This window comes from Falco cherrug, chromosome 15 (assembly GCF_023634085.1).
Source record: "Falco cherrug isolate bFalChe1 chromosome 15, bFalChe1.pri, whole genome shotgun sequence".
Taxonomy (NCBI): Eukaryota; Metazoa; Chordata; class Aves; order Falconiformes; family Falconidae; genus Falco; species Falco cherrug.
The window spans coordinates 10024421-10051537 of record NC_073711.1 but is presented as its reverse complement, the minus strand read 5'-3'; the positions used below and the strand labels follow the sequence as shown (position 1 = coordinate 10051537).

At 39.5% G+C, this 27117-nt stretch overlaps 1 protein-coding gene across 3 annotated transcripts in view; it reads left to right on the top strand.

Annotated features, from left to right (window-relative positions):
- Positions 1-27117, top strand: part of AFF2 (ALF transcription elongation factor 2) — a 351494-nt gene that overhangs the window by 199845 nt on the left and 124532 nt on the right. For all 3 annotated transcript variants that reach the window (XM_055727794.1, XM_055727793.1, XM_055727795.1), the window contains exons 5-7: positions 8998-9084; positions 11749-11785; positions 12042-12093. In XM_055727794.1, coding sequence (XP_055583769.1) covers positions 8998-9084; positions 11749-11785; positions 12042-12093 — 176 coding nt within the window. The remainder of the gene's footprint in view (positions 1-8997; positions 9085-11748; positions 11786-12041; positions 12094-27117) is intronic.

The following is a 27117-nucleotide window of genomic DNA, read 5'->3' as shown; positions in this document are numbered from 1 at the left end:
TTGTAAACTGGTTACATGGGTCTAAAACTTAGTGCACAATGTAAAACTTAAATAGTTTCTATGCTAAGCCTACAGAAAGAGAAGTTTTGTAGTTTAGTCATTTAATGTTGCCTGATACTGAATTTGGATATTTTATTTTTTCACTACATTGGTATAAGTGGCTCCAGAAATTAAATGCATTTTGTAATAAATTACATGGATAAGGTCTTGTCATGTGACTACATAATTCACTGTTGTATTTTGTATGAAAAAAAAACAACCAACAAACAACAAACAGGAATTGATTACATCTGGCAATGTAAAGGAGATGGTGTAATGTATTGTATAAATGTGCACAGTGGAGTGCCTCAGGGTAGGTGCAGTCTTGTTTTGTAACTCTAAATTATAGTTCTGCTCTCCTCTTGTTGCGAACCCTAAATTTCAGAGAAGAAAACAGACGATTCAAGACATGCTTTTTTGCTTGTGAAGCTCAGGATGGATGGAACAAATTACCAGATTCCCTTAAACAAGTGCCAGCAGTGAATAGTTTCAAAACACAGTTGCTTATTTACTTGGGGAAATGTTGCCAATGTTTTTTAAATTGCAGAGATGAAATTATATGTTGGTATTAGTAACTTTTGAAAGAATTAGCTTTTTATTACTTATTGTGCCTTTGTTTATATTATACTGTTGTACTGCCAGGATGTTATGTTGTATTTAACAGTTCAATGCATACTTCCAATCTCTTGGGGCCCTCATGAAAATTAGATGTGCCATCGCTGGAGATGGTTACCAACAAGTATCATCCTGAATAAATAAAATCAATGGGATATGGCTGTGCATCTCAGTGGGGATGAGAAGCTGCCAAGAATGGGAGGTATTGCATTGGCCATACTGTCTACAGCAAGACTCTGGTGCTGTGTATTGGACAACGAAGTCATTAGTTTAGATACCAAGAGTGACAGATGAAGAATGCCTAGCTTTCTGGAAGTGGGTTTAATACATGTGACTGCAAGCACCTGGATATTTATCCTTAACTTTTAGGACTCTGAAACTGGTGTTAGCTGGTGTTACTTGAATATCCAGTTTGGGATGCAGTATTAGATAGGATCTCAGCATGGCTGAGAATTAGTAAGTATGGAGGATCAGGATTTTTACCCTCATGGGTGCTCTGGTGTTCTTGAAGTGTGTGCTCTGTGAAAGACACAGCACCCACCACTGCCTGCCAGCATCCCAGGTGAGTGGGACCTCACGTCTGACCCATTCTGGCAGTTCCATGTTCCTGACCCATCAGTAGGTCAGTGCAGAAGAACAGCTATATAGAGGTATGCATACCTCACGTGACCCAGTATCTCACATGTGCTTGGCAAAAGTTCAAAGCTTTATTCATCCTCTCCTTGCCTGCAGCCATTACGGCCTATCTTTAACAAACCCCAGATACTCTGCAAGTAGACAAGATGCCTCTTGCCTCTCTTGGATGGGAAGTGGAGTTACCTCAGTGTCACTATTCCTGGTCAGTACATACCTGTCTTTGGACTCTGAAGGCTCATGGAATGTCACGGAGACAACCCTGGGTCCTGTTTATCTCCTGGACTTTCACTAGAAAGCTTAGAGAGTGGTCTAAGACAGACAGTGTGGGCCAGGGAAGCAATCATACATGCAGGATGCATCTACCTTTGAGTTCATTTCTTAGGCCTCCTTTTTCCACAGAACTCTTAATTTTGTCTCGTTGCATAAGACTTGTCAAGAGAGCTCTCCCATGTGCTTTGTGTAAGGTCCTGTTTCATTTTTTACACTGTGCGATTCTACCTCACCGATTATGTTGTGAGACACACACACCCCCACACCCCCCCCCGTGTCCTTCCTGCACTTTACTCATACAGATAGCCTAAACCTGGCAAGAGTAAGGATACAGCTCTTGTTTTGTTGCAGTTCGCCATAATGATGTTTCTATAGTAGGACACTTAGGGAGTTGTGCTGCATGTTCCTGAAAATACCAAGAATGTTTGAGGAGCTGCTCGAGGCCACGAAACATACTTGGGATTGAATTGAAGGACTGGCCTTCACACTCAGGATGGTTTTTTGACCACATAATCTTCCTGAGGTGGACCTTGAAGAAAATTATCCTGATTCACTTTGGGGAGAAGTAACCAACCTGTTTCACAGAGGAGCCTTGGGAATGAACTATTATATGCACAGCATGGACCATTTGGCGCCCAGGACCCAGCATGGCGCTAAATCATTTGACAGTGTTGACGCACTATTATATAGGCTGTGGTTACTTTTAGGATTGTGTTGGACTTGTTAAATTGGAACCTGGTGGTGGGTTCATGTGGTATAACATCATTACTTTTCCCCCTAAAACAGCCTCTTGAGCTGAGATACCTTCTCACTGTAATGGGGCATTGTTTTTCTTCACATGCACAAGATTGGTTAGAGCAATAAGTACATCAATCATGATTTGCTATTTTTTTATTGTCTTTTAAATGCTCTAAGCAAAGAATGTGAGTGTTATTAGCTGTAAAAGCTACAGTGAGGAAAATGTATGGAAAAGTGTGAGGTATATGAGAGTCAGTATTGAGAAACTCAGCTGAAAAATAAAATGCCCATATTGCTATCACTTTCTTTGTGGCTTTCCAAATATTAACAAAAGAGGAAAGGAAAATGTATCTTGTAAAGTTTGTAGTCAACTGCTATTGGCATCTAAACCAATTTCTGCATTCATTTTCACTGAATACATTTTTTTTTCTTCCCTGTCTTTCCCCTTCTTGTTAATATGGAAAAGAATATTAATTTGCCATGGGAGGATATGAAATGCTTCCCATTCCCCACTTGGGCAAAGGGAACTTATTTGTTGTCATTGATAAAACCCACAAGGTGAACACTGTGGTTTTAGATTATGGTCAGGGAAATGGTTGCTTTCTGTAGAACAAACTCTTGCTTTTCAATAAGAAACTCATGCGTGCATGCACTGTATTTCCAAATGGCTTTCTAGTAGTTTTTGGTACAGTAGCAAGATAAATTCTAGTATGACAAAGCCATCATTGCAAATGCTGCTGCATTGTTCCTCCAAAAATATGTACTGGGCACTAGCCACTGGCAATACATTTGCTAAAACATTTGCATGAGTAAAAAGGTTGCTGCTTTAACATTCATACCAGGAAAACTGCCTTTCTCTTTGAGGCCATCACTGAAGTATTCCCCTCCTGTCCTTTACAGGAAAAAAACGGTGTGGTATCCCTTTGGTGTTGAGAATTTTTTTGAGCACTGAAACATGGCAAATGCATATCCATGAATGTATCTATAGTGTCCCTGTCAATACTGACAATGTATCAAAACCCCTTCCTTAGGAAGCCTTTGGCTCAGTATAAAGCAGGCCAGATTACTGGTCAGGATACTCCCAACTGCTCAGGCAAATTTTCTGTTCCTTCATAAGGAATATGAATGAAAAACAGCCCATAACTTTATTGCCTTTGTGTTCCTTTAGGCTTTAGTGTCATTTGCTTGTACATGTATAAATATATATATATATATGTATATATTCATTCTTTCCTTAGCCTTTTCCCCAGTGATGAAACGGGCTGAGATGTGTTTTTAATTCAGTATGCATCACACACATGAAAAGAGGCTGCCCCTCATGCATTACTGGCTTCATAGCAGAGAGAGTTTGATCAGGTTTGTATGAATGCAGAAACCAGAAAGACACTGTGAAACAAGACATGCTTTTTATTAAGGTTGCATTGATAAATAGTTAATAAAACATTAATAAATCATTAATAGAGTCTTTAATAAATGGTAAATCACTTAGTTATCTTTATTCCATCAAGGCAGTAGGTTGCTTAGCACCAGCTGTAACATGAAGCTTATAATAACCTTAGAACATCTATTCATCATACATTAATTTTTTTCTGAATGCAAGTTTAACATACTGTGTAACCAAAAACTGGAGAAAGTTTAAAGCAACAGATTTAGCTAAGAGTTAAAAGGACTGAGAAGGGCAGTTGACAGACAATACCACAGATAAGGTCTCTTTAACAGCAGTGGCCTCAGATTCCATTTATTGCTAGGAATTCATGCAGGGCTGCTCCTCCTCCTGCTCCTCTGGCTGCCTTCTAATGATGTGGGCAAAGTGTCAGTCCTGAAACTGCCTTTGTGGACCCTAATGCCACAGAAGAAAAACACCAGGATTGTTGCTTTCTTCTGCTGCTTTTTTGCGGATCTGCTGTCCACAAGAGAGGCAGTAAGGGTAGAGTTCGGCCAACAGAGATCTGTCAAACTACAGAACAAGAAAAAGGGCTGGGAAGGGTTTTAGAAATCTCATCGTGTACTCCACATCCCTGTCCCAATGCAGGAATCAATCCCGCCTAAGCCATTCCTGACTGATGCATGCTAATCTCTTCTAAGTGTGTTTCTCCAAAGATGGAGTCTGTGTAGTTCTTTGAACAATCTGTTTCAGTGCTGCATGGTCTTTGCCATTAGAGAGCATTTTCTTATGTCTAACTGGAATCTTTCTGGCTGCAATTTAAGTTCATATCCACCATAAAACTGGAAAACAGATTATTCTCTCCTTTAGCAACAGCTCTTTCTGTAATTGAAGACTGTTCTCATGTCTCCCCTCAATTCTCCCAAGGGAAGTAGCATGAGCCCTATATCTTGGGAGACTTCAAATTAGATCAGGCTAAGCAGTTTAGAGTGCACTGTAGGAAGGGAAGCTGCCTCAGTAGGAACCCAGAGTACACAGTCTAGCTGCTTTTTTCCATAATGACCTCTTAGAGCCTGGCTCAGTGCTTTTATCCATATTTAAAAACACTGCAAACTTTCTTTTCAACAAGAAGGAAATGATGGAAAAATGAAATACAGAGAAAGGAAATAAATCTTGAAGGCAGCTATTAATTTTAGGAACTGGTTTTGTAAAGTTATTTACCATCTGCCCCATATCCCCGGTTCTTTCCTCCCATTTAAATTGTGATTTGGCCTTATACCTCCACAGCCCTTAAAAAGTTTGCTTGGAGTATTTGTAGTTTTGGTGATTCATTAGATCGTGTCTGCATGTGTCCTTCTTAGCTACTTACCTAAGGGCTTTTATAGCTGAAAGAAGCAAACTTAGTCGAAGAGACGAGCGTGCTTAGCTTTAATAAATAAAGCACATGGAGTCTATTAAAACAATGTTTAAATAATTTTCAGAAAGGAGGATGCTTGATGTTACTACATCAGAGGACCACAGTGACTTTTAAGCCAACAAACTGTGCAGGTTTACTTTCTCATTTAATCTCCAGGTCTATAAAAAAAATGCATGCTTCCATAGCAGTCATCTACCCACTCCAACAGTTAACATGATTTTGGAATTATTTTAAGTCCAAACCATGTGAAAATAAATCCTAACTCAATTTTGTGGGATTACTTTGTTTCCATTAAATTCCTCTTTAAAGCATTTCATATGCTCGGTTTTATTATTTTTACTTCCAGGAATTTCTAAATACTTCCAAATTTGGATTGATTAAAGTTTTTTAACTTTTCCTGGAAAAAAAAAATACGCAATTCCCTGCCTGCTTTCCCAGGTATTTACAAACCAGGATGTTTATATATACAGCTTAATGGATGCATACACAACACACACTGCCTGTGTGGTTCTTTATAGTCATAACATATTAGAAGGTAGATATATCAGATCTCACAGGTTAAACAAAATAGAGCTTAGCGAGTACTAAAAGATGAGGGACCTCCAAAAGAAATTGGGGCATAGCAAAGAATGGTGAAGTCATGTGGATGATTAAACAAATGACATCCTTTCTTCTGATTCTCCAAAGTAATGAGCATGTGCTTAAGGAACAGAGTGGGAGAGAGTTAAGCGGACAGTCAGATCTCTGCAGGATGTGGGGTTGGGGTTTTGACCCGTTGCTGAAAACAGCGCAGTGCCGGTTTTGCATGTAGTTCTGTAGCTCAGTAGTGCTCCGTGTGAGTATAATACGCAGCTGAGTGGTGGTTGGTGCAGGGTTGCTGCCCGTACATTTTGAAGTGACATTCTTCAGATGAGTAAATTCAAAACTTTCAATACGATCATTCAAGGTTCTTTGGTCAACAGTGCTGTGGCATCTATCTGTAGGTAGATGTAGGTATGTTTCTCTAATTAGCTATGTATGTCCTCACCACTTCCACACGGTGTTTGTTTATACACTGAGCTTTAAAGACATGTGTTGTTCTGCGTGTGTGATCCTATCTGGAATTTTCAATCCAATAATTTTTATTACAGTGATAATTGAAGTCAAATACTTAAATGTAGATAGTTTGTACCTCTGTAATAGACTTTGATGTTTCCAAAGTCACTCTGTAAACACGTAGATTGGATAGTCCTAACCTCTCTGAAGTTGGCTTTTGCCTCTGACCTCAGTGGAGTCAGGATTTCTTACCTTGTAATGGAATTTCCTCAAATAATAGCAAAGTAATTTTTCCCTTTGTCACTGTTTCATGTTCAGGTGTCCCCTAACAGGGGGATGGTAAGATCTGCTTACACTTCAGCCTGCGGAGTTGGTACGCGGTGGACACTAGATGCGTTTTGACAGTGAATATTCTGAAATATTTGCTGGCATCACCTTCCCGTGAATCCAATGCTCTCTGTCAAGCCTTTTATGCATGGGCAGAGGGAAACTGAAGTCAAGCTGATAATTGCAGTTCTAGAATATGCTTCATTTCTGCCTTCAATTAGGCTGCCTGTACTTCTTTTAATTATGTGATACAGTCTCTGTTTCATTGTTTTGCTATGAAGAGATTTGCCACAAAGCAACCTCGATGGCATAGGATTTGGCAGCAGTATGCAGGATTTGGATTATATTATGTCACAGAAAAGTTCACTGGATGCTTAAGTCTTTTTCTGCCTTCCTCTGTGCAGAGGTCAATCAATCAATGCAATATAATAGTGTACTTCTTGTCATTGCACTGAGCTGCCGCAGCCTCACCCACCGGGAGGGATGAGCCGTTCATGAGCTGCCTCTTTCCTCCTTATTACCACTGTTTGGGCTTTGTGCAGTGAAAACAGGCCCTGAACTCCGCAGGCAGAAACCTGAAAGCTCTTTCAGGAGTGCAGAGAGAACTGCACCCTCCCCTGTCGCTGGGTCATCTGCACTAGGAACTGGCAAAGCTTGGCCCCAGGCTCCACTGGCTGCGGCTCTGTGGCCCTTTAGGTGAGCTGCATACATGTCCATGTTGTGCTGCGCTGGCAGAAGCAGAGTGGCAGAGCCCAGTGGGGCTGAACTGCTGGACCACCCCCGTCGCCCTGCCTCCACCAGGACCTGCTGAGGGCTTCTCTGCATAGTGGTTGTTCCTGGGCTCTGTTTCTTGCGGGGCTCAGCCAGACCTTGCTGCAATGGCAGCATTGCTAAGGATGGAAATTTGATGGGCTTCAATCAAATACCAGTGCCTAACAGGAATCTGGGAGAAGTTTACGTGTCCACCTGTCCCGTTGACTGAGGTCGATGGTGCATAATTTGCCTTTCTCTCTCCTAACCTACTGTATGACACATGATTTGTGAGGGACAACTGGAGACCTGAAACCTGATGGCTGTATCTTCAGTGGATTGTACATTAGCATCCAGCTGTAGGCAGCCAGGCGATGTCTTTAGCCCAAATGCACCGACCACATTGCCTTTTGACAACAGTTATATTTTCTTTAATTAATTGTATTATGTTGGGTGTTTTTTGGTGGAGCATTTGCAGCGGTGGCTGTGTTACCTATGGAAACTTGTGTGTTCATAAGCTTTGTTGTGACTGGCCCTGGACTCAACCAGTGCAAAATAGCAGCTGGGAAGTTTAGGTTGCTACAGTCAGGAGTATGCACGCAATATTTCCTAGATCAGACCCTCTTTTGCTCTTTGTCTCCTTTGTCTCAAGAAAGAATCCTTTCTGAGCTTTGTAGGCAAAGAAGAAAAACCAAAACAAAGATATAATGGATTGTCAGAGACAGGTATTAATGCCTTGCTCAATATTTTAAAAACAAAGATAAAAGAGAATGGAGCAGCATCTAGCATAAAACACACTCATTAGAAGGGCATTTACAAGCTCTGCCTAAAACAACACTTCTGCAACTTCACTATTTTACTGATATTTTTCCCCCTGCTCTGAACATAAGCCCCAGTTGGCTCCCACCGAGCTCGGTGGGGCAGTGGTTGTAGGCCTCGGTATGAAAAAGCAGGGTGTGCGCTGCCACTTCTGCTTCTGTTGCATAGCCACGGGCACCCAGGTGATTTCTTTCTGGATAGCTGGAACATGTGTGTACAAGTGATGAATTAATACAGTGATACAGAAAATAGGCAACTTGCTTAGATGGTCTGATAGGCAGGTCTTCACCAGAGACTTGGAATTCCTAGTTAAATACAGGCTTTCTGTGTAACCCTGTGCAAATCACCTAATCTCTCAGTCCCTCATTTTAAAATGGAATCAGTAGTTTTCTGATGCTGTGATGTTACATACTACAGTAAGTGCCTATGGCCAGTGCTACGAGAAGGTGCTTTGGTGCATAGGACACTTTTCCCATTCCCTTCTACACCAGGCATTCATGCTGCAAGGCCACTCCAGCTTTTTCTGGACCTGCCTCTGGTTTATTTTGTCACTATGCAATCTTGAATAGGGTTGTATTTTACCACCATGCAATCCTCCATAGGGTTGCATCCAATATGATACAGGAGGGACCCCCTTCCTACTTGAGCTTTGCAGGTAAAACCTTGTTCTGTACCTGTGATGGCTTCATACAGCTTAACAGGCTGACCATGGAGTGGAGTCAGCTGCCACCTGATGAATGCACAGATGGTCAAAATTTTCAAGAATAAAACCTGTCCTCACCCTCATTCCTGGGAAGTGCTGCCTGTTGGGTAGTTAAGGTGTTCATCTGCTATGTAAGGATGAGTGGTGATGCTTCCTTAAGCAATTACATCTCCAGTCTCAGGAGACAGTATGTGATCATCGTTTTCTCTCTTCTTTCTTTACGTATACAAATTTGTTTTCAAAAGCGTGTTTTTTCTTCCTTAGGAGATGACCCATTCCTGGCCTCCTCCTCTTACTGCTATTCACACTCCTGGCAAGGCTGAACAGACCAAGTTTTCTATCCCAAGCAAGGTACAAGTAGGCTATTACCAATGACCTGATTAACATCCTGTTCTGTTTAGTGTTCTTTGCTGGAGAGTTTATTTTTGTAATTGGTTCAATTTACAAAAATTTCTAATACTATTTTTAATTGGAAATTCCCAATCAGACTGTTGGAATGATTAGGATTGCTTATTTAAAAGCTGCAGAAGTTAACAGTGGAGGGAAAGGGAACTTTAGCTCTGTTGTGAGAGTCTTTCTACATTAAGTACAATATATTTTATTTGTTTTTCTTCCATTATTATTTGTGCAGTGCAATGAAACGGTCATTTGAAATGGTTACCCTACTTAGTAGTTGATTGCATGATGAAGTTTGAACAGTGCAATGGCATCTGCCTGCATGCACACTCCAAAGGCACGTGCAGTTGTGCATTGCAATCCTCAGCACCTTGTTAAAAGCATGCAGTCGAAGGCCGGTGCCTGGAGAGTACCTGCAGTTCACTTAACGTGCAGTGAATCTTTAAGCTGCATGATTTGAACATGCCTTTAGCCCACATTCTGTGGTTGCCTTCTAGCTATGACTCTGGTAGCACTGTTAGAGATTGAGCTCATACCCAGGGCAGTTATTGCCAGAGGTGTCTTTTGCTGGGACCTGAACAACTGTGAGCTGATGGTGTGTGGGGAAGGGGAGAACTTCCCCAAGGTGGGAAATCTACACCAGTCTGACATGGAGCTACATAAAAGTTTCTTTCTAAAGGTGGGACCTTGGAAAATAGCTTATAAAACTGGTACTGCTTGACTTTATGGTTCAAGTGATCATATCCTATTTTAGAAACTAGAATGTGGTGTTCCTTTGCTGATTTTATCTGTTTGGCAGATATTGCCGTCTGAAATGCAGCTGCCATACTTAATTGGGAATCATATGAAATTAACAGTATCTGTGGCTCCTAAAAAAACAAAGCCAGTGCCCAGAATACCTTATTTTAATGGAATGTGATTGTTACTGCTCTAGCACTGCCATTGTCACTGTAGCTGCAGCATTAAGCATCAGAAATCATAAGAGTATAATTCTTATTGCAAATTGGGTTAAAGGCAGTTGAACCCATTTAGGTCAAAGTGGAATCTGACCTCTATGAATACAGTAAGAGTAGGTTCTTGCCCACTGGAAGCAGTATTTTTAAAATTTATACTATCTCTTAATGTAGGGCTCAGTTTTTGATGGGCTCTACAGAAAATGGTTGAAGTCCTGCAGACTGCCTCTGTCTCCACTGGCAGCAGTATAAGCACAGGTTCAGAGAAGCTGAAGTTTTTGGGTTGTTTTTCTCTTTCTATTAAGTTTACTTGAAACCTTTAAGATCAACATCAAAGTTAATTTATGGACATGTTAAATGTTGGTCCTAAAATTCTTGACCTGATACCACTTTGATACAAAATATAAATCAGATTTTTTTATATATATATTTTGGTTTTAGTTAGCATTTCAGGAAATAAGCAAACACATAAATGTTTCCAATTTTGCTAGTTTTACTTTAAAAAATACAACAGAAATCTTTCCTCAGAACATCACATTAAATGAATTATAGCTAGCCAAATTATAGTACTTAGACATAATGTAGCTATATAAACCAGAGACGGGCACTATTGGAAGTTCTCTATTTAACTATTAAAAAAAAGAAAATGTATCCTCATGAGAAACATGTATAAAAAAGTGTGATAAAAAAGGCGGAACTTATCAGAACAATTTATCCCTTTGACATTCAAATTTAAAGTGCCATGTTTACTCTTAGGGCATGATTTACTTCACAAGGGACTGACTGACAGCACAGTATAATATTAGGAACTAATAATGCCCTAAGAGGAAGTGCAGTGAGGGCTTTAATGACTTTAACATCCTACAGAACTAACACTTCCAGCAAAGTAGTGCCTGTCTGTAAGATGAGGTTGTAAATAACACCTTAATTTCAAATGATCAAACTCTGCTTGGAAGGAAAGCTGATTACAGTCGCTGTGGACTATAAAGCCTAGAGAAAAACGAAGCAAGAAAACACTGTGACATTAAGGAAGCAGCTCAGTTATTGTGAGCCAGCAAGAATCCCAGCATTAGCATGCTTAGTGTTACAAGCCAGATTCTTTGCTGGTTTAACGTTATTGTACTTCCATTGATTTCATTGGATTTGGACCAGTTTCCATCAGCTGAAGATCTGCTTCCTCTGTCTTTATCAAATCCTGTGTGTCACAGTCCAAATAAAAACTGACTATCAACAAAAGGTTACTGTATTTCCAAGCAGTGAGATCAGAAACAGAAAGGCAGTGGTGCTGAATTTAATGCATAGTTGCATTCATGCTGCAGTCTAAATTGTACATCAAGGTGGCTCATACACACAGCCGTGGCCAAGCCTGGAGAAGTCTAGGACCACTGTGGGTATAAATCTGTGCAGTGCCTCCATAAAGGGGTATGTAGATTTACAACAGCTGAGGACAAGCTCTTGTCTGAACTGTGAAAGGGTCCCTCAATGGTGCTCTGTCTCCACAGTTAATGTTTTTTAAGCTTATGTCACTGGTGCTGCCTTAACAATCACATGATTCCTTCCATGTAGCATCTCCTTCCTTGTTTGTGTAATGCCAGTGACCTTAATCAATCTTACCTTCTTCATTTTATTTAACTAATGCTGACATTTTGTATGTTCTTTTTTGTAGGACTCCCAACATCTGACCTCAGGATACAATGTACAAAGTAGGTCTTTACCATCCTAGTCCTAACCTTCAGAGTTGGGTTTTGTTGGGGGTTTTTCCCCGCTTAAGATCGTTAAAACAAAGCCTAAAAAAATTAATTTCTCTGGTGCTAAAGCAGATCGGTTCCATTTTTTATTACGTTATGCATTGTGGCATGTTGTGAAACCAAGTATAATTAGATGGGCTGACAGCTTTGGGTGCATTCTAATTCTACAGTAATCTTTTGACATTTGAAAATGTGTTTCCTTTGTTTGCAGAGTGGAGTGATCCAGCAGGGAAAGTTGCAACTAAGTCAGTGCCACAAAAGTCGTAAGTATTATTATTTCCAGCTTTAAATCTTGTTTCAAATTTATCATAAAGAATGAACTTATTTCTCCAAAGGTAACTAAAATCTAGCTCTGCTCATAATGTTGTCCTGGTGTTCAGGTGTTCTCAGTAGTCCTTAAAAATTAGCCATAAACCAGTTTTATGTTTTCAGTGCTTATTACTGTTTCTTCTTTTTAAGCATTAGCTAACAGAGGTATGTGTGAAAGATGAGTTTATTAAGCAGAAATAATGCTGATTTTAGTTGTACAGCTTGCCAAAATTAAATCACTTTTATGCTTCTCTCATCAGATGCTAAGCCTCTTACAATAGAAAATGCAACCCAATGAACAGATGATGCAGGAATTTTAACACTCATACAGCGAGAGAGAGTAAAACACATCACACAGAATGATTCTACTAGCTGGTGTTGAAAAGCTGGTCTTGAGTTTCATACTTTGAAACAGCTGAAAATCACAGATTATCTATAAATAAGGCAGTCGAAAATTGTGGAAGAGATAATTCTCTGTTGTGTTAAGCCATTTTTCTTTGGTGCTTCACTGCAATAATGTAGCAGTGAGTGGAGACTGGACTGCTTTTTTACTTTTACCCCAGGACCTCAAAGTAATGTACAGACAGGAATTAAATAATAACTTTGAAAAGTAGGTTGTTGTTTTTATACTTACAAAAATGTGTGGGTCTGATTTCAGTTCAGTGCTGATATTTTTTTTAGTCTTCAAGTATTTTAAACTACCGAATGGAGAACTGCACTAGCTTAACTGATGTTTATGTAAATACAATATGTTCATTTAAAATGACTGCAAAATTATTCTAGTGGTTCCCCTTAATCTAGTCGACACAGTTTAAGTAAATCCCTGTAGGAAAAGAAAAATCAATGTGGAGATACCTACATGGTTTTTTTTAAATGAATTCAAATATATTGATTCTGAGTGCAAGTATGTGTACAGGAAAGGACTTGTTGGAGATCAGTGATTTGTCTGTGACCATGTAAGAAATGCAGGACTAGACTAGATGTGGGTTCTGAATCAACTGATGTACTCACCGGGCTCTGAAGGTCCAGTTATTTGCTCATAAACTCAAGTCAAGGAAGTACTCATTCAAATAAAGTTTGCTGAGTAAAGCTTTACAAAATTATAGTTAAACAAATAATTCAATTTTAAAATTGAATGTTTTTTCTCTTCAGATTGAATGAAAATTGGATAGGAATGCTAATGATAAATAGATTCATCTGCATGAATAGCATTTATTTATGAAACTTAGTAACAAATTAGTTTTTACCTTTTGCTGTTTGATATCTAGTAATGGCTTGGTTTTTTAAAGAATGTAGCCAACTATACCCACTGTTCTTGGTTATAGAATGAGTGCATTCATGTTTCAGAACAACTAAGTGATCCAAACCTAACATCAAGCCCATTCTGTAGTAAAAAAAAAAAAAAAAAAAAGTAAGAAAATATTATTACATCTTAAAATTATTTTTCTCCTAAAGCAAGTGTATTTGGATTCCACTGTGAAAAATATTTTAGTGAGTATACCATAAAATACAATATTTCAATAGTTTGTAACCAACAGTAATAGACTTGTCAATCATGGTTTATAGTTATAAGCTGAATTTCAAAAGAACAGTGCTTCAGAGCTCAGTGGTATATAGTGCATTTAATGGGACCAAAGCTCTCTATAGGAAGCCTGATATAAAACCCGAAGACACTGAGTACATTTTATGAACCAGTTGCTCTCTGTTCTGCTGCTTGATCTAAAGTTCCAGTACTATCAATCAGATTTCTGCTGCAATGAACTGCCTTCTTATGGTAGGTGATAGATTTTACACATGAGAGATCAGAGCTGCAATAAAGCTACTTTTATTTTTAGCTTCCAAATGAAGATCAGCTAACCCATTACTATCACTTTTTCTCTTTTACTGCAGAAAAATTGTTAAGGCAGCTTCTAAGAATTTCCATAGGGCTTTGGGAGGTTAGGAGGCAGTCCACTGTGAGACTGGGTATTACGAGGCCAATTTGTTTCTTTAGATCTGCGTGTGCAGTTACCACTGCTTTCACTGGGAATTACAGTATTTGGGGACATAATGAAATTAAAGCAGAGAGTGGGGCAGGAAGATGTAATGGTATCAAATGGAGCTGGATAGCACAATCCAAATAAACCCTGATAGACTGACAGCTCCTGCAGTCATTGTATATTTTAATAATCTAGTATTTATCAGATTGCAGTTGTATTAAGAGGGATTTAATCTTTCTAACATTGTCAGTTTCAGGGATATTGGAGTGTATGAGTGGAATTACAGTCCAACTTATCCCCTGTAACATTTGTTGCTACACTGTCAACCACACGGAATGATCTTCTTGACTTCAAAACTGTATCCCCCACCAATTCCTTATATATTTTGTCAATGGCATCTCTTGTCTGTATTTCAGTTTGATCAAATCTGACTGAATTTGCATTTGTTCATCTGTATGCTTTGTCAGAGACCTTTTAACCTGGACGTGTTTCTAGAATTTCCCCAACATTAAGTTTATGTGCAATTCAAGTGAAACTTAAATTGTATTTTTCATTTACATTAGTCCTAGTGACAGCCTTACAGATGCCATTTGCTTTGTTAGAAACCCGTAGGAACTGGTAGTAATATGCTTGCCTTCACCATATTGCTGAGTTATACCATGACTAGTTGAACAATGTATGCAGAACAAAGATGGTTTACCTTCATTATGTTGTATTGTGCTCCAGCAGCCAACCTCCCTGTATGTCATTACAGAAATCAGGTGTAGAAACATTTGCATTATGGAAGATGAGACCAAAGGGATGTATAATGTTTGCAAGATAACCTTTCAGGTGTGTGCTTTTAGGGGGAAGAACAGAGGTGACATACTGTAAGGTGGATTAATTGACCAACATCTTGCTTTTGTAGGGAGATGCAAGGTGCATGATTTCTTGTCTAAGTAAAGTTTTCTGAAATAGGGATTGCATCCTTTTTTTTACTTTTTCAATGTACTTTATTGCATCCACGTGTTGGAGAAATCCAACCCCAAATGCCTTGCGGCAGGTAAAATAGAAAGTAGAGTAGCTGGAATTCTAAATTCTGCAGAGATGTTGTATATGAGTATGTGTCCATGTAACTAACATAAGATCCTAATTTCTACTCAAAAATCTTGAAAATGAAAGTTTGAACACTGATGCTCATGCGTATGTGTATACCATAGTGAATTTTTAAAGCTGAAATCAGGCTATATAAAACTATGACACTTGGCTTCCTTTTTTTTTTTTTTTTTTTTTTTTTTTTTTTTTTTTTATTAATTTCAAATTCACTGTAAATCTCCATTGGGTATCGTGCAGTCAGTTTTCAGCCAGTCTACTCTGATTAGTTTATTATGAAGCATAGTAAGCAGGAACAGATAAGGTGCAACCAATTGCTCTGAGAAGGATTTTCTGTCAGCTTCCATGAATTTGAGGGTAAGAACTCCGCTCGCGACGTAGGTTTCTGTTATATAATTACCACTGCAAGTATGTCATCCTCAAACATCCAGTCCTTTTGTTCTGTTTTGGTTGTTAGCATTTGGCCTCTGTCCAGTTGGAAAATACCCAGAACCTTTTTAATCAAGCACATCCTGTGTTTCAAAATCATACTGCAGAGTAGTCTTGGGTAGTTTCCATAAAAGCCTAGCTAAAAAGAAGAATGTAATCATAATGGTATTCTTCCCCTGTCATAAAATTACTTCCTATACTTACTGTATTAATACAGTATTAAAAGGCCCTTCACATGGGCTCAGTGAACTACCGGAAACCATTAAAAAACTTAGAGCAGCAATTTTTTATGGATCAGACGAAACCAACTTGTTTTATCTTTATAGAGGTTTTTGTTATCCATCATACTTAATGATACACAACCTGTGTGGGGGCTAGAGAGCAACTAAATGCAGTGGGCTCAAAAACATAACAAGCAGCTGAAACTCTTTATGTGATATTTCAGCAAAGATTTTTCAAAGGACGCTCACCACTGATTTCAGTTGGGCCAGGATTTCACTTCACAGTTCACTTCACTGAAAATATTTCAGTAAATGCCAGTACTTTTCTGGTCCCAAAGATTATTGTAATACTTGATGGAAACCTGTTTGAAAATGGAAATGTGCTTCTTGATATCTAACTACTTTTCATAAGTATCTAATGGTTTTTTGGAAGTTCTCCACTGTGTCAGGGACAGCCACCTGGGAGCATGGAAAACAAAATTTGGCAGCATGTTCAAGCTATGAATTAAAGGTAATTCACGGTTTGAAATGAATCAGCGTGAGGTCCTTATGAAGAGTAATCAGACATCAAGAGGATTTTACACCAAGGATTGTATATTGGATAATGCAACAACAAGTAACGTTGTTATTCAGAATGTTCAAATCAAGAAGCACTGATGAATTCTTAACCTTGAAAGGAATTATTCAATGTTGATGCATCATTTCCAGTTCAGTCACACAAACCAAAAATGTAAAATTCACCTCCAACTGGAATAGGAAGAATCTTTCTATTTATGTATCCAACTCTATATCTGTGTTCCAGTAACAATCCAGCCCAGGTGTAATACCCTGAAGAAGCTGAAATTTTAGTATTTCTAATTACAGTTTTTAACTGATCATATTAAAGCATAAGAGCATCAATTGATCCCACAGTGTTGATAGCCTGCTTTCTTTTATAGCATACGTTCATTTTCACTTAGCGAGCGTGGCCAGCTTTAATCATTACACTAAGTACTGCCTGTTTGTTAGAAGTAGGAAGTTCCAAAGATATTCCCTCTGGGTAAACTGGGAAAGTCATGAATACAAGGGACTTGCACTGCCATGTACAAATTATGATAAGTGAAACAACAGTGGCATGTAATTGGAACTCCATTAATCTTTAGAGAGCTCCAGTGAAACATATTAAAGGGACAAACAGCAAATGAAAAGAGAGGGGTCTGTTTTAATAAGATGCCATTCATCTTTCATATTTACTCTTTTGCTTGGCATCCCTTTGCTTCATAAGTTCTTGGGGTTGGAGCAGTCAAGATTGTATTACTCTGTTCCTCACTACTGCAGGCTTTTCCTCTTGAGCAGAGTACTAAGTAACTGGGAATAAACCATACAAGCATTTCCTATGGACAGTTGCCTATAGGAGCAAACTTGCAAAATATTTCAGCTGCTGTGAAATAACATTAAAATCCAATGTCGTAATTAAAAGCCCTGTATCCTTGAAGATAAGCCCATTATTCAAAATAATTTCTAAATTAGACTTTTAATTTGTTTTCATTATTCAGCTGGCTCACATACAGTTTAACCTCCCTGTCAAAATAAAGTTATTTCCTAATACATTCTTTTCCATGATCTCTTTCTCCTGACATGTTTATAAATCAGTTTAAAAGATTGTGGGAACAGAACTAAATTAATTCTCTTATATTTTGCTGATCAATGTTGAGTAATTTTTTTTGACAATCGGAGACTTACATAGTAACTGCCTTTAAGAATGCCTGAAACAAGCTAACCAACTGCATTCTTGCCGGCACTGCTGATTGCAGCTCAAGTGAGCACTGAACCATTTTGAATTTCCTCTGATACAGTATAACCTCCCATTAAAAATTCAACATTTATTTGCCCTAACTAATGAGTAGCAGTTGAAATACTTTGTTCTCAAGTAGGATGCACTACTGTGTCCCTGCCAAATGTATGCAACCACTGAACTGCAACTATTGAGGTGTCGGTATTAATAGAGGCAGGTAAACAACACGCATTACCATGTTTGAATTCGGGATGCATTTCCCTGTCCACTACATATCAGTTCCCATTTTGGAAACTGGTTCAACTGCAAATCTGTCACAGGTTTCCCTGTATTTAAAGAGCTTTTCCACAGGCAGCAGCATATGTTGTGCCTTCATGGCTTAAGGCCAGTCTCAAACCGACCTCCCAATTTACATTTCTGTGGGATGGAATCACTTCTGAACTTCAAACATTCATTTTGAAAAACAAATGTACTCAGTGAAACTGAAAATGTAAATTAGGATAGAGCAGAGGAAGCTACCACACTTGGTACCTCTCCCACCCATTTGTTTCGTGAGCTGCACATTTGCTGATAAAATGCATATAAACCAACTTCTTGCTTGGCTTTTTGGCCACCATAATTTGGACCTCACCATGCTCCCCTTCGTCTTAACTCTGACCTGTCAGTAACTTTGAGGTTCAAAGCTATGCCATTTTTCTGTCTGGCTCTTTTTCACTGATACCCTTTGCTCTAGTCCCTTTAATTCTTACCATCATATCTTACTGGCTTTGTAGGCTTCAGTAGCCTGAGACAAACTGAGAAAATTATCACCCAGATTCATCTGCACCATGCTGCAAGATAGTCAGAATCGGAAATGGGTGATGAAAGAAGAATGGCTTTTGCCAGGAAGTTTGGCATTCATAATACCAGAGTGGGCTTGAAACTCCCAATTTGTGTTCTAAATATCCTAGGTAAAACTAACAGCCACTTTTCCTAACATCACAAGTTAATCCTTTGCATCTTTCCTCTGAATCCCTCTGACAACCCAAATAATCCACCACATTTTTCTCAGCTTTACACTTTCCATCCAGAAGAACTTATATTGCTACCATTATCCTTTGGGCTAAGGGCTCAGCAGGGTTCAAAGCCTATCAATTTTCTGACCAGAGGGCTTATTTTTTATGAAGTCAAGTTCTCACAACACCCCATGGGGCTAGGCCACGCTCACTCATCCTCCGTCTTGGATAGCCCTTGGAGCCACAGATTCAGAATAGCTTTACCTTACAAACAGATCCTCCCAAATGGTGAAAAAGGAAAATATTCCCCACTGCTAGGCTAATTACTGTTCTAAATTCCTGGAGGAAGAGCTGCTTCCCTCACTTGTGTCCATGCATCTTGGAGAAATGCATCGTGAGACTTTCCTAATGCTGTAACTGCAGTTTCCTGAAAAATTGATGTAGCCCTGGAGGAGGACGGAGATGCCTGTAGCTTTACTCCAGTAGGTGCAAACCAATTGTTTAATTAAAATCTGTGTTATGGAAAACACAGGAGGGGGCCTAAAAAAATTGGCAAATAAAATTTTTTTTCCTAATTTCCACAGGAGCTTTTTATCCTTCAAGATAAAAATAGTAAACAAAACCTGACAGTAGTTTAGCTTTCAGGAGGTTGTCCCTTACTGGAAAGTCTTGTTTAGTCAAAATGCTTCATAAAAAGATCTTTATAGGTTTTGAAAGCAAGGTGTTGACTCATCTACCTCGTACTGACAAGAAAGACTTAAATGCAGCTGTCAGGCTCATCTGAGTCTGCAAAAGTAGTAAATATCTCCAGTAATGAGGGGATTGCTTTCACAGCTATTTATCTGTTAGACTGTACTGAAGTATTTGCTTTTTCGGTTTTCCCTGATAAGTTACATGCACCTAACTGTGTTTTAAGGAGATATATATGCTTTTCTGCGGAGAGAGAGGAATGTGAATCAGTGCTGTCCGTATTTGATTTAGCATGAATTTCAATAGTTCCAGACAAATTTGAAAGCCTATACAAATAATATAGCTTCAAGTCTGGCTGTGTGCTAGACTGGAATTTTTTGTTAGGTCAGACCTTTATCTCAGCTTCTTTTTGTGGCTCTTTATGGGGAGATTGAAGAGGAACTGAAACTGGTGACCTGTCTTGACCTTTAGTACTGGATTAAAATTCCAACTTGCTGCCATGGCAACAGGACCTTGAAAATTAGATCCTGACAGAAGCAGGGAGAAACTTAAAACTGCACTGCTGCACTGAACTGAAGAAACGTTGCTTACAGTTGTCAGTGACAGGCTCTTAATTGAAATAATCTGCCTTTCCCTGTACATAAAAAAAAATTAAGGAAGAGAGAAATGGGGGGGGGGGAACCACCACCAAAAAAACCCAGAAAACTGTGTCTTGGTTATTTCTTTTAGGCAAAAGTCAGTTGCTGTTCAAAGTAAAGCACATGCTGCAGAATCTAGCACAGACTCTGATATTAGAGGTGGCAGCAAGTAAACCTGTGTGGTGAGAAGGGAGCCAGGCAGGCACTCACAAAGGTCTGAACCACCCAGACCAGACTGGGAGCAGGAGCCAGACAGTGGCCAGTGTTAAATCACAGGTTAACTTTCTATTTTTCTCTCCTTTAACCTGACACCAGGGATCAAAAGAGACATCACAGTGTTGTGTCTGACTGCCAGGATCACACAATTATCTGTTCTGTAGATGTAAAGGGATAAACATAAGCTAGGTAGTGTTATTTCAGATTAAGTGTGATAAAAGTTACTCATTTTCCAATCTAATCAATGCAACAGTCAGGGGGAGATAATAGTGCAAGTCCTTCACTGCTGAGGGAGGTTAAGTTGTTTTTTTCCCCATGGAGAGCAGAATGCAGTTGTAACCCGAAGGGAGAAGGTGCAGCAAGTCACATAAAGGATTTTCTGCTCTTTTCCACTTTATTCAAGGATCTCCCTCATCACAAAATAAAATAGCATTGAAGATCAGGTTGTGACACCATGTCCTGTTAACCTGCGGCTCCCACCAAACACGTGGGAGTCCTGAGGATGCTCTGAGGGCCCTGCTCCCTCCCTGTCCCAAAGCAAGGAAGGACCAGAATGAGATCTCCATCACACAGGGGATGCTGCCTCTAGCAGCCACTAGCCCTTCATTTTACAGTCCCTGTAGGGACTGCTATCTTCTTCATGGAAAAAAAAAAAAAAACACAAAAAAAAAACCCAACAAAAAAAAACCCACAAAACCAAACCCCAAACAAACAAACAAAAAAATCCCCACCAACAAAAAACCATAAAAATCTATAGATTTTACATATCAGATAAAGAAGTTTTTTTAACGGAGAAATAGATACCGTTGAATTGGATTAGATGCTCTGTACAGTTAGATAACTGCTGCAGAATCAGATTGGATCATAGGTACTATATGTAGCTAGGAGAAAGTTTAAAGAACTGTAGGTAGATGGCATTACATTTTTGGAAGAGATAGTTTTGTCAAAGCTTAGTGTCCAAACTTACTGCAAAATCCTAAGACCACTTTTAGAGTCTAAGTTCAAGGAGAAGGCATGCACAGAAAAATACTTCCTTTAGTTTTCTTCAGACTGTACAACCAAACTATTGGATTTATTATGTATTGGGGTGTTGTATAATTATAGGATCAGAGGAAGTATTACAGATGTTATCAAACAACATTTTGGGTGTTTTGTGTCATTCACTGCATGGTTTAGAGATAATGTTTATCACTAATACTGACAATTATCAAGGGCAGGTAACCATTGAGCAAGTGCAGGTTGCATTGAAATAATGCATTCTATCGTCTTAACAAAACTGATTTATAGAGTAGACTGTTGACTTAATACACAGCAAAAAGTGGGTGAGTAAATGAGCAGTTTTGTAACAAAGGAAAATAAAACCCACTTAACGTTTCTCAGGCTCTGAGTTTTGTGCTTCAGTAGTGTCAGACAGTTAAAAATAGAGGCCATTATTTGAAATTTCAAGTGTCAAATTAATTCCTAGAGTAAGTTAGTTATTTAAGAGGAGTTGCTGTCAGAGATGAATTTGGCCCATGCTGTTGTACACTTGCCACTGTTACCATTTCCTGCAAAGCACCACTAATTCTGCCTTAATTGCTGTCAGACTGGACTATGGAGCCCTGGAGTATCTGGCAATAAACTTGTGTTTGGCTTGAAGGGAAGGTAAAGAAACATTTAAATGGGTTTTAAAATAAGCATGAAATCTCTGAAGATGTACTGTTCTAGTGCATGCTGTATATCAAAATATATAAGCATCTAGTTGTAACAATGGCTTTGTAAACATATTACTGAGCAAACTATGAAAAGTAATCCACTAAGGAGCTGTTTCCCTAACTCATAAGCACAAAGTTAAGAGACCAGTGCCATAAAGTAGATGTGTGCTGTTAAAAAATACTTCCTTTTATGTGAGATTATTTTGTGTTAAGCCAAATAGATGATTCCTATTTTATTTTTTGATGCGTATCTTTTAATGATTGGAAATATTTGTGTTTAAGACAGAAGTCAGCCATCCTCAGAAAATCCATTAATAATTCATTAATATGTGAACATGGGTCAAACCATGCTTAAGGGTGGCATGAAAGTGCCCACATGTACCTCACGTGGGCAGAGTGCAGCAGTATCATGCTACGCTACTACAACTCTCCACCGGCTTTTGCGGATTTGCAGTATTGCGATGTATAATGAGAAAAGCCTTCGGCACTGTCATTCCTTTTAGCAGCCTGCAGGCATGGCCTGAGGGGTGGTTGGAGCCCACCTCCAGGGGCACACAGAGCCTCCTCTCTCCCAAGCCCTGCGGTGCTTGGTGAGCTTTCAGCTGCTCCAGGGCAGCCCCACCGCAGCAGGGCTGTAGGCAGCTCACCCAGGAGGAGCACAATGTTTTACAGCCATTTTGGAGGCCACGCTTCCCAACTAATCTTGGCACAGCTGTCAATCACATGTGCATATCACTTGCCTCCATGTCCCCACCCCAAACCAGTTCAGAGCAGCCTGCTGCAAAATAGAAAAGGCATGAGGTAAACCGTGCTACGGTATGAATAGTTCTGATCTTTTGCTGGCATCATGCCTTATGCCTGGCTGAGGAGCCGTCCCCCCATACAGCATTTGAGGGGGATGTTAAGAAGGAAAGGGAGATCACAACCAAAGGATGATCTGAAATCTGGGTTTATAAGCTTTTTTTGCATTTACCCATCATGTCGTCTTTCAAAGCAAACAGCAACGGTTCTGGCGACTACTGGGGAATTTGCTAAGATAGTATGCAGCTCACTCTCAGAGGGATTTCATTCAGGAAACTGCAAAACTTGAGTACGAAAAGGTGTTAAGTGAATTATGTACAAACTGGATATGGAATTAATCTGCCATAGCCAAAACCCAGTAAAAGCTCTTGTATTGCCAATTGCTGACATTTCTTGCAGTTTTGTAAACTGTGCAGCTATGCAAACACTGAGCTAAAAATCCAGTATCACCTTCCTTCTCCAAAATACAGAACTTTCTATGCTATTTTGCTTTAGCCAAAGTGTTACATGCTATTATTAATTGACTCTTGCGAATTAAATTTTTTAAAAAAAAAACATACAAGGATTGATATTGGTTGGATCCTTGGTAATACATGGTACATAGCTCAGACTGATTAATACCAGTGAGAGAGCATTCATTGATTTTGTTTTCTTTGTCTCAACCTGTAGAAAAAGTACCTATTTAGGGGATTGGAGAAAATTGATATAGTTGACATTTTAGATAGTACTAGTCCTGGTGCTGTTCTTAGAAGTAATGGGAGATTGAGACTTTTCAGAAGAAAGCACAATATACCTGGTTATGAAGGCTTTTCAGGACTCGTTTATTAGTATAACGACATGGTGTTTCAGCATTGTTGTGTTTTTAAAGACTGAAGGCTTTAATAAACAGCTGCTCATCTGTAAGTTTTTTAAGAAGTCCATTCTGATAGGTAAAATTACTTCACATGTAGTCTACAGAACACACACCATGCATCGTATTAAAAAAAGAATAAAGCAAACACAATGAATCTGTTAAATCGTAATGGCTCCCAGTCGTGACAAATTTGCAGATTAAAGCTCATTGAATACACATTTAAATGATAAATGATAATGGCTTGGAAAGAGCCATTATGATCTATTTCATCAATAATCCACATTTTTTGCCTTGTAACTACACCAAGGCTGAACATAATAGATACTGTCTGATGAAAAAAATACTTTGTTTATGAAAGAGAATCAGAGAAAAGAAATTCTCAGATTAACAAATTTAAGTGGTTGTTGCTGTTTGTTTATATTGTTTATACATGACAGATTTTTCCCATTATTAGTATTAATCATTTACAGCTCCAGAGCTTGCGCTCGGAAAAAAAGCATGTTTAGTCTCAGTATCCCTCAAACTGCAGTTGATTTCACTGAGTTTTGCAAAGCGTAAGTAAGCCGAATGAAGCAGGGATGCAGAATTAAACATTCAGGGTTTTCAACTGCAGATCGTTCAGCACTCATGAGCACCCAGTCCCACAGAGTCTGTGAGCTGCTTTCAGTGGGTTTGTCACAAACCTGACCTGTTTCCCATGCAGAAACATGTGCGTATCTTCTTAATTTACTGTGCACTGGGATTTGCCGTGCCTCCCCAGGAGAGCCTTCAGGGTACTCCAGCATTTCCCAAGTGCAATCAGTTCAGTCCAGATGGTGCTGATGTGTTTTGGCACTCACAGGCATGCACTTGTAGAAGACCTGGTGTGGTTTTGTCAACAAAATTCTCAAATTGTGCTGAAACAAAATTTCCTGCTGAAGAAAGAGGAGGGGTGATGGTAGATCCAAGTGTGCTGTGTTGGCAACCCTTGGTTGTAATCTTATGTGCATGTGATCTCATGCCTCACTGGGACAGGACTTAAGTGGCGAGTGCCTTTAGGACTGAATTCCTGAAGGCCATTTATCAAGCAGCATTGAAACTTGGGTATGTGGGGTGGCAAAGTGCACCTTTGTGGGATATTCTGACTGGAAATCAGAAGTTAGCATAAAGCTGAAATTTTTGAAATTATGTATTTTCATATGCTACACCCAAAAGCTGAACCTGCTGCAAGTGTGACCTGCAGTGGATTTATTTGCCTTAGTGTGTTGCTGGATGAATTGAATGAGTTGACAGTGGAGCAGGATCCCAGTACATTTAGTCATAAAAGTCATCTCGGTGAAGTTACTAGAGTCATTCATCTGAAGGACGTGAAGGTCCGTTTTAAAAACCACGTCCTTAAAGCACTCCTGTTTTCCTGGTAACATACCATTCCAGATTAGCACCATGGAGCCATTTAACAATAAACAAGACTGTTGGAATGTCATCTGAGAAAAAAGAGCAAGATCCAGTTCTAGGGCCTAGATAGCCCTCTTAAAAACGTCCACGATTTAGGTAGTTTACTTTAAAAAAAAATTACTTTTCATTTCACTCTTTGATGTTGCATAGCACACAGCTCCCACCCTTCACCTTAGATATTTTCACCGGGAGCAGAACACTTCAAGTGGCTGCTGTCTCAGGCAGTCGGTATCTGCAGCAATTCAGCATTAATAGCATCCCGTAATGCCACAATGTTTTGAATTATAGAAGAGAGAGTGGAGGGCTTTTTAACTTTGAGCACATGCCTTGTGTAAATACTCAAGGAAAACATGAGCTTGCAATGAATTTTTGTAGCCCTTTGCCTCCTGAAGGCTCTATGCCAAGATATCCCTGATGTCTGTGGCTGAACCTCTGAGGCTGGAGTGATGCTCAGAAGTGCTGGCGAGGATGACAGCCATGGGGACAGCTGTGGTGTCCCCCTGCGTTAGAGCTCTCCACACCAGTGCTGAGGAGCTACCATGTCCCCTTGGCCCACGATGGCCCATGGCAGCAGCTTGGTGGCACTGTGGCGGCGGTGCCATGCTGCTCTGCTTCCTCCGCACGGGCACCAGCTTGCTCTGCATCAGGCAAAAGCCCCCTTGCAGCACAATGGGATGCACTGGAGACATGGCCTTAATTCTTCGGAGGCGTGAAGGTGACCAGGTATGGGAGAGGCTGGTTCTCCTCCTTCCCTGGCCATTATGTGACTGCTGGTCTCAGCGCCCTCCAGCAAGCCCAGTGCAGAGCTGGGCCCCATGTTTTGATAACCTGGTCACTCCGTGGGTGGCCTGCTCTGGCCTCCCAAATCCCTGCAGTCACATGAGGTGCTGTTATGGCCAGGATAATGACTTAAAAACTTCTCATTAAATACTCCTCTTGGCAAAGTTTGGTTCATAGATGCTCTTGGGGGTGGGGTGCAGGGCAGTGTCAGTCCTGAGTGTTAAAAAAACAGCTTTATTTTTAGGCCTTTTTCCATAATAAAATTTTCTCGAATGACTTGCTGCAATAAATGGATCTTTTTAAATTTGAAAAGTTCAGTTCTGAGTTCAGGGGTAGCCCTCGGGCACTGTGGCGGAAGATACTTGTACATATTACAGAGTGATTATTGACAGAGTTTAACTTTATTGACCCTGCCTTCCTAATTCCTAACAAATTTCCTAAATGTGCTCTTTAAAATCCCCACAGAGCACTGCAGACTTTGGGTAATTCCAGAGCTGCGTCTGAGATTATTGCTTTATTACCTTCCTTCTTTCCATCTCCTTCCCCAGACTGACTGGTCTGGTCCTCTGACATTTCTTTTTTAATATATTCTAAGCAGAATACGTGTGTTTGTCCTTCCTATAGCTTTCCACTTAGCATTTATCCAGCACATCTGATCTATTTTGTTGATTCAGGCACTTTCCACTCCTGCTTTAACCAAATTTCAGCAATGTAATAGCTTTGCCAATGGGTTCAACGAAAACAGATGACATGTTTATTCCTGTATTGACAACTGAGATTGTTCTGAAAATCTGTAAACTTGCTACCTCTCTGGCTTCCCTGAGCAGACTTGCATCTCTCCTCTTCCCAGTACCCACCATGGTACAGAGTTTCATGCTGGAGGGTTGACTTGACTCGTTTTCCCCTGCTGTCAAGCTTGCACAATTGAGGGAAAAAAATTCCCACTTGAATCAGTAAAGAAAAACTGAATATTTAATTCCTGCAAATTCCTGCACAGGATTCTGGGGTTGATAACTTATAGCTACACGTCATATAAATTAAGTACAGTTTGTGCTTAAGTGCTTTTTTATTAAACACTGCTGAGATTGTTAATAGCAGGTATGTTCTTTGGATTTTAGAGAAAGTTACTTGATCTCAAGTGATTGAAAATGAAGCGATGTGTCTATCTTTAGGTAGGAAATAATTCTGAAAATTAGAAGGGCAATGTGTTCTTTCTTATTTAAAGTTTCCATTTTCCTTGGAAAGAACTATATTGCATTAATACCCAATATGCCCAGCAATTCACAAGACATTTTCTTCATCTCACTTTTTTGCTGTGATGGCAAATTAGGTGCTTCTTTTGAGGGTTAACCTTAATTCATAACAAGTTTTAGAGTTCTCTT